Source organism: Carettochelys insculpta, chromosome 1 (genome assembly GCF_033958435.1).
Source record: "Carettochelys insculpta isolate YL-2023 chromosome 1, ASM3395843v1, whole genome shotgun sequence".
NCBI lineage: Eukaryota > Metazoa > Chordata > Testudines > Carettochelyidae > Carettochelys > Carettochelys insculpta.
In genome coordinates, this window is record NC_134137.1 from 3,304,688 (window position 1) to 3,313,433 (window position 8,746).

The following is an 8,746-nucleotide window of genomic DNA, read 5'->3' on the forward strand; positions in this document are numbered from 1 at the left end:
ATGTGCTGACCACAGTCTTATAATTTGCAATTGTACGTCCAATAACATGTTTGTTTTTTGTTTTGTTCCCCAGAAGGAATCATGCTATCCCTGAAATGCAGCCACCTCGGGACTAAAGGCCACCAGCACAGCAAATAGTGTAATTCTGGCTTGTGATATGAGAGAAAACAGAGGTGCCTAACGTGTTCGATGGCTGTGCAGATCAATAAGGACCACAGACTTACTTTTTATCCAATCTCCCCCACGTTACTCAGGCTTGTCGAACAGGTGAGCTTCTCAGCAAGGGAGAGGTACCTGTGAATCTGAGATGGAAGTGTCTTCCTTGACATTCCTGCTCATGTAGCCATTTGCCACACCTCACTCACCCCTGCATCTGCACCGAGAGACAACACAGGGCTTCAAACAGTTTATAATATAGCCCTGTGCAATCCCAATGGATTTTCTCAGATGCTAAAAGTAACAGTAGTTGTTTTAGGAGTAAACAATAGTTAATGGGCCTTCCCAAAGGGAGATGAACTAACTGCCTTGCCACAGAAGAATTGGCTGTTCTGTGTATATTTACAAATTAGAGCTGGTTGGGAAGAAATCTAGAGAGAATGTCCAGGTCTCCACAGGGAAAGGGACATAGTAAACAGACAGAACTTTAGGGAAATAACTAAAAGGAGGCACACAAAGTCAGGTGAGTGACTCACAACAGTTTATATCATCATATAGGCTGTATCCACACTACCAAAATAACTTCGAAGTTGCTTACACACATCCTACTTTGAAGTTAAACTGTGAAGTAGGGCACTACTCCACTCCCAGAAACGGAGTAAGAACTTCAAAACTGGGCTCCCTGCTTCAAAGTTAACTTCAAAGTAAGGGAACAAACCTGTGTAGACTCTCTGCTGGGTACTTCAAAGCTTGTTCCTAGTGTAGACGCACTCAGACTGGGCAGTATACACCACATGAATATTATTTACATATATATGTTTGGTGGAAGTGCCTCTAGAGTTCAGTCATAATAACGCATTCCTCAGCCATAGGAATGAGGCCCACCATAATTCCCAGGCTTAACATTCCTAGGCCCATCATAAGCAACTAAACACAACTGGCAAATAAAATGTATCCATCAGTCCCATGTGGGAATGGGCAGATTAAGGGACGGATGGGGCATAGACGTGTGGATGGTAATGTAAGGTGGTGACATAAGAGTATTTAGCCCACCAGTCACCTTCGGCTAGTGAGTTATGGTGTTCTGGGATGATAGTCAACATGGTCTTCATGAACATTGAAAATAAATGGGGAAATGCAATGAGCGTCCATAAAACATAAGCCATGTATCACAGGCCTCAGGGGAGGTCTGGGGCCTAGACAAAAGTAGACTAGACTTTGGTAATGTGTAGGAAAGTTGAGCTGTGATCCAGAGGCAGCCCCTTATCCTGGTCAGAATGACAAGGTGATGAATAGGAATATTTTGATCAAACCAACCTGTAATGGGTGGCATCCAGAGGCATCAGGAACAACACATAACTTGTTTGTATCTGTGTTTCAGGGGCTGTCTTGATCTAACCTCGGGGGCAGGGAAAGCTCTCACCACTGACCGAGACAAGTCTGTTGTCCAGGGGCTTCTGTTCATAAAGGTTCAGTAGAGTCTGCAGACAGCTATTACTATGCTTAATTTAACAAGGAACTTGGCCTGGTGTCTTCGTACCTTATTGGATTGTGAGGTCATTGGGTGATTTGCCCCAGGTCTGCTTAGCCAGCTAACCATGCAGGGCCAAATAAGCACACACAGAGAATGAAGCGCTTGAAGGCGGCCAGACAAATCTGATGACAACTAACAGAACACCACTCAGGTGTCAGGAAACAGCTGTCAAAGCTGTCAAGGGCACTGAGGGTGCCGTTAAGAGGCATGTGTGTGTTGGAGGGGAGAGTCACAACAGAAAGGGAGATATGGAGTGAGTGAGACAGCGATCGCAGTGACAGAGACGTATTGGAGCAGGCACACCTTGCCCATCAGTTCTGGGGAGCACATTCCAAGGATGATGTAAAGTTCTCTTCTCAACCCTAAACCAGCACAGCCTGGTCCAGGAGACATTTTCACCCAAGGAGCCCAGCTGCACCAGCTCTGATGCCACTGACAGAAGAGAAGCTACAGCTGTGTCCAGAGAGCATCTTATGGCTACCCCTGCCAGCCCCATAGTCCTTCCAGTCATAGACTTCTTGCACCGCTGTAGTAGCTCCATGTTAGGGATAGCTCAGTGGTTTGAACATTAGCCTGCTAAATGCAGTGTTGTGAGCTCAATACTTGAGGAGGCTATTTAGGGCTGAGGGCAAATAGATGTCACAGATAGTGCTTGATCATGCCAAGAGGTTAGGGACTGGACTAGATGACCTCCCAAGGTCCCTTTCAGTTCCATGAGATGTTCCTGTTTCTGTCACAGCCCCACAAATTCACTTGCAGTTTTACATCTGTTAGACAGGTGTGTTTGGGTCCCATGGACTGGACCCATGACTTTGTTTGTTAATTAAAGAGCCTTTCAGGACCTGCATCTGGCTCTGGGTCTCTAGGCTCACTTTTGATAAGCAGCTTCCATTCTAGAAACTCCTTCTATGCATGGAGACCTGAGCACCAATCACTAAGGTGATGAGACTAGTTTCAGCTTTGCTACCCACAGCTGTCTTGGAGATGTTTCCAAGTTCTCTTTTGTGGTGCACATGATCTCTGAAGCAAAGAGGGCCAGGCTTTTCAAAAGTGGCTGGGTGACACACAGTCTGTACATGGTAAATAGGACCATTCTGTGTTTAATAGACTACAGCTTTGTTATGTAGATTTCTGTTGTTACAGAACCGGAAGAATATAGTGACTGTAGTTGTCTATGTTTACTGACAGCTTGTTAGAGGTTAACAGTGGAACAAAAGGTTACTTCAAAAGCCTATTATGCACCCTAGGAGCAATAATCCATGGTTAATGGAGTTAAATTCGCAAATAAATTGGAGCTCAGAGATTTCTCTCTCCATTTGATTTTTAAAATTCTTTTGTTCCAGGACTGTCACCCTTAAATCTGCCACTGAGTGTCCAGGGAAATTGAAGTGTTCCCCCACAGGCTTCTGTACATTACCCTTCCTGATGTCTGATTAAACAGAGACTGGGAGTGGCTCGCAGCTTACAAAGGCAGTTTCTCTGCTCTGGGTGCTAATATCTCCTCATTAGACTCTGACAATGTCTCACATCCTCCTGTCTGATCTGACTTGTTTTTTCTCTTTTGGTAAGTGCTGTTGAGACCGGGCCATTTCCACCTTGCAGAATAGACCTTGTCAGCTCTGGCCCTCCCTCTTACTGGGACCCCACTCTTTAAATGCCCCTCTGAAACTACCCCCCCACTCATGCATCTGATGAAGTGGGTCTTTGCCCACGAAAGCTTCTGCTCCAAAATATCTGTTAGTCTATAAGGTGCCACAAGACTTCTCGTTGTTCTCAAAGCTACAGACGAACACGGCTCCCTCTCTGATATCTGCAATTCTGCGTGTAGAGCAAGTTGCACCACCACAAAATGGATACATGGGAGGTGAAAAGGTACAGAGAAAGGCATTCGAAATGACTGGGGTGTGGAACATCATCTGTATGAGAAGAGACTAACGACACTGGGAGTTTTCGTCATGGCAAAGACATTGCTAAGTGGGGATATGATATAGTAGTAGTAGCAGTTAGCCTCTTCCACTCCTACATCTTGGAGCACAGGCCAATGACAAGCATTCACCAGTGTCCTTGTCCTGGGTGATCTTTTCCAGTTCTGACCAGCTGTATCCCGTCTTTTTAGCGTAGGATAAATAGGTCTGTACAAAAATGGTGGATGTGGAAAATGTATATAAGAAAGTGCTATTTACTCCTCCGCATAACAAAAGAACTATGGGTCACTCAGTGAAATTAATAGGCTGCAGATGTAAAATACTAAAAAAGGAAGCATTACTTTGCAGTCAAGGTGTGGAACTCTCTGACAGAGGATGTTGTGAAGGACAAAACAGTGATTTGGTTCCAAGAAAAACAAGTAATTCCCTGCGCTGTTAGTCCGGAAATGGCTGGGGGGCAGGATGGGCAGGAATGATGTCCCTAACCTCTGTTTGTTGGAAGCTGAGAATGTACAACAGAGCATGAATCACTTGATAATTGCTGTGTTCCCTTCATTCTCTCTGAGCAGCACCGGGCACTGCTGGAAGCCAGGACACTGGGTGACGTGGACTATTGGTTTTACTTAGTGTAGGCATTGTAATGTTCTTCTATAGACTCGAGCTTCCTCTGTGTAACCCACCAGACCCCACTTCTTTCAGGAGGTGAGATAGAACCCAGGAGTTCTGATGAGATCTCTCTGTCCATACAGTTAGTAGGAAAGTAAGAATATACATTCCAGTTTCACCCTAACCATTGTCCCTTAGGTGACTTTTCACAAGATTTCAGAACATGTTAGTATTAGAACTGAGCAGGTCTGTTACTAATTTATTTTTATTCTTTTTTATACATAAGTTAAATGCAGCGCTCCTGTCAGCTGAATTGCTAAGTAATCTACCCAAAACACCGCCAGAGCTCTCAAGAGCCTAAGCAGCCCCTGGAATCATGGTTTAAATGGCAACCCCTGCCAAAATGTGTAATGGCTCCCAGGGAGGAAGAAGGAGGTAGTAGTAGTAGGCATCCTTCAGTCTGCATAGACTATGGATCGCTCCCTTTAAAGTTTCAACTGAGGACTTCATTTACAGTGTCTATTGTGACTATGAAGACCCACACGAGAATGACAGTCCTTGCTGCATCTCTTGCAGATGTGGTGGGTGTCTGGCAAGTCCTTATTGTGCTTTCTGTGCGCTCGCTTCTCCTCTGCTAGCTGTCTGATCTTCATCTCGCCCTTCTGAAGGCCCTTGTGTAACCACTGCCTCCATCTGCCACGGTCGTCTGCTAGTTCTTCCCAGTTGTCCAGCTCGATGTCTACCTCTCTGAGGTCTCTCTTGCAGACATATTTGTAGCGCAACTGGGGGCGTCCGGGAGGTCTTTTGCCAGAGGCTAGCTCACCATACAGGATGTCTTTTGGAATCCTTCCGTCATCCATCCTGTGGACGTGGCCAAGCCAGCGGAGCCGACGCTGCCTGAGGAGGGTGTGCATGGTTGGGATTCCAGCTTGCTCGAGGACGGCGGTGTTGGTCACTCTGTCCTTCCATGATATTCCAAGGATGCGCCTGAGGCAGTGCAAGTGGAAGACGTTCAGCCTCTTTTCCTGATGGGTATACAGGGTCCAAGTCTCGCTGCCATAAAGAGGGTGCTGAGGATGTGAAAAGGGTGCTGAGGGTAGTGAAAATAATGCAGTAAGTAAAAATGGGAGAGGAGTAAGTGACATGGTGGGGACCTGGGGCTGCAGGAAAGGCAGAGTAGAGACAGCATGGGCAGAAGAGGTGGGGTGAGGGATATGGTTTCATGGGTACAGCTACCTGCAGACAGAGAGCTTTCAACACACTGTACTGTGCACTGACTGATTCCCGAGCTTCTCATGATGATACAGAACGATAACAAGTCTGAAATCCAGAACACCAGGAGAAAACTTTAGGTCCCTTTATAGGTAAAGAGCCGGTGCAGCTTGTCTCGGATCTGTTTGGTCCTCACTCCGTAGATGATGGGGTGGAACATGGGAGGAAACAGAAGGTACACGTTGGCAAAGAGAATAAGGAAATGCAGGGGGATGTTATTGCCAAACCGGTGTGTGAGGGAGGAGAATAATTCTGGGGTATGAAAAGCTAAAAGGGCACAAAGGTGGGAGCCACAGGTCCCAAAAGTCTTGAGCCGGGCTTCCTTTGTGGGGAGCCTGAAGATGGCCCTGAGGATCTGGGTATAAGACACAGCAATAAAAAACACATCCAGACACACAAAGAACAACACAAACAGACCATAATAATTGCCGATGCGAATGTCACTGCAAGCAAGTTTCACTATAGCTATGTGGTCACAGAATGAGTGGGGGACGATGTTGGTTCTGCAATATGACCAGTGCCTCGCCAGAAAAGGATATGGCAGTGCAAGGATGCCACTGCGCAACACCACAGCCAGGCTGATCTTGGCCACCATGGGTTTAGTCAGGATGGTGGAATGTCTCAGGGGATGGCAGATGGCTACATAGCGATCAAAAGCCATGGCCATGAAGATCCCAGACTCTGTCACTGCAAAGCAGTGAATGAAGTACATTTGGGTAAGGCAAGCACTGAAATCTATTTCCTTAGCATTGAACCAGAAGATGCTGAGGATTTTGGGTATGGTGGATGTGGACAGGACTAGGTCACTGATGGCCAACATGCAGAGGAAATAGTACATGGGCTCATGGAGGCTCGTTTCTGTCTTCACAATGAACAGGATGGTGAAGTTTCCCAAGACCGCTGAAGTGTACATGGCACAGAAAGCAATGGAAATCCATTTATAGGATGCTTCTAGTCCAGGAAAGCCCAGCAGAATGAAGGTGGAGGGGTTGGTGAAGTTGGTTGTGCTTGAATTTGGCATGGAGTACAGGAGAAGGTGTCCAACTCTGAGGTAGAATAGTTCTTTACTGAATGCACTGTACGTTCCCCTGATTTCCTGCATATGTTCAAGGTCTTGGATTATGGCTGCTTTAAAATAGCCTGCACAGAGAGATAATTTTAATATGACAGAGTACATACACTACTGGAAGCAGTTCTCATGGGTGAAACAGAATGGTTGCTCTTCACACAGCAATAATATTTTCATTATTCCAAGAAATAAATTATAAACAATTGACCCACCACTGCCAACTCCATAGTCTACGGCGATCCATGACTCAACAATGACTATGTGTTGCATTGTGGCAAAACATATGGATCAGTAATTCCTGTACATTGAGGTGCGGGAAATTTACAAGCACCACTTGGAAACACGAATATGGACAGCCATTAACCTTCTTTGGACCCTAATGAAATGAAACAGAGACGAGTGAATTCATCCTGTAGGATGTTCCCTGTTTACCTGGTTGCGCAAATTCTGAGCGTGGGAATAAAAGACCCCAAACATTTTCTGTGAAGGAAATCATTCCCACCTCAGTGGAGAGAGCTCAGCATCACTGGCAGGAGCATGAAGAAAGCGCCTTCTGATTCTCAACGGTGTCCAAAATAAAGTTAAATTTTGGGTGCCTGAGAAATGGGATGGAAAATAGCCTTCTCTGGGCATGCTCTTAGTTTGGGTCTCCCGGTCCCCATAAAGGATACAGTGCATGGGAAATGGATTTCAAAGACAGGGTGTGAGAATGGGGCAGATCACTAGATGGAGACACACTGAAAATCTGAGCCTGTTATTTTAGGGAATTGACCAGAAGGGGCCATATGACTGGGGAAATGAAAATAAGGAATGGAACTGGTTTCAATCAAATAGGCAGAAGGAGACTAGCTCCCCACCACTACTGTCTATAGACGCTCAGTGCTTCAAAAGGGTAAAGGGAAAATTACCTCCTGATTGGAAGGAAAAATTTGGATACAGAACTAAGAGCACAAATTGGTATTCCTTTTGGATGAGTTCGTTAGATAGTAAAAGCTATTACAATCCAGTCTGACGCCAAAGGGAAGGCAGGACTGGTGGGGAACGGGGAGCACTATATAGGCAATGGAGAAAAGTGTAAATAGATCACCTGCAGCTTAAATGGAAAATTGTCCAAATTGATCAGTCCCATAACGAGGGGCTAAAGATCACAAAAAAGATCCAGTTCTTTGGTTCACATTACAAAACCGGATGTTGCAAACTTGGGGAGGGCTCCAAAAAGCATCACAGAAATGATTGCAGGCTGGAGAAAGGCCAAAGCACGAGAGATTGAAGGGTTCACATCTATTCAACATGTCAAAATGATGCTAAAGGTGAGACTTCCGTGGGAAGAGTACAGGTAGAACCCCTCTAATCCGGCACTCTGTAGTCTGGCACCCTCTGTCATCTGGCGTGATGTAGTTAGCTAAACCTCCACTTCTCATGGGCGTGCCCAAGTTTCCTGTGGTCCCCTAAAGTTTCTTTCTAGCCACCGGTCCTGGCTCTCCATGTTCTGTGCTGTTATTTAGCTGTAAATTACTCCTAAATGTCTTCTCAGAGCCCAGTAAGCAGTTGCAGTGTTGGTAATGCACTAGATAATATTGACCTTCTGTGGTCAGACAAATTTTCTCTTTCACCACTGGTCAGGTCCAGAGGGTGCCAGACTAGAGTTGTTAAACCTGTAGGAGAGAATGGCTGAGCAAGACCCAGTGGCCTTCAGGGGTATGGATGCTTTTACTGTTACAAAAGCTGTCTAATTTCATTCCCCAATTAATAGAAAGGATAAAAAGAAATGGGAAAGAATCTAGAGGCAAATGACAAAGGATATACAAAAGATGGTCCTTTAGTTGTGGATCTCAACACAGGGATAACTAGGTGAAATTTAATGGTGTGTTTTATGTAGGACCTCAGACTTAATGTAGTAATGGTTCCTCTGACCTCCATCCCTCTGGACAGATCCATAGAGAAATGAGATCAGGCATTTGTATTTACTCTGTCTCAGTAATATATGAACAAGGGAAAATTTGGTTATAGAGAAAGTCTGAACATATAACATTTAGAAAAGAATATTGCTAACCTAATCCGCGTATGACCTGCCGATTGAGAGTGCAGCTGGATGGAATTAACTACGGATTGGCAACTGAAGGTGATTCTGGTGGCAGCACTTTTACTTATGTCTGTCTGTCACCTGCAACCAGAAGATCTCAT

General features: G+C 45.4%; 1 protein-coding gene across 1 annotated transcript; it reads right to left on the bottom strand.

Annotated features, from left to right (window-relative positions):
- Positions 1 to 5,569: 5,569 nt before the first annotated feature.
- On the bottom strand, positions 5,570 to 6,514 carry LOC142002019 (olfactory receptor 52E4-like). The gene has a single exon (XM_074977794.1). It carries the CDS (start codon positions 6,512 to 6,514, stop codon positions 5,570 to 5,572), a length of 945 nt encoding a protein of 314 aa, XP_074833895.1.
- Positions 6,515 to 8,746: the final 2,232 nt, after the last annotated feature.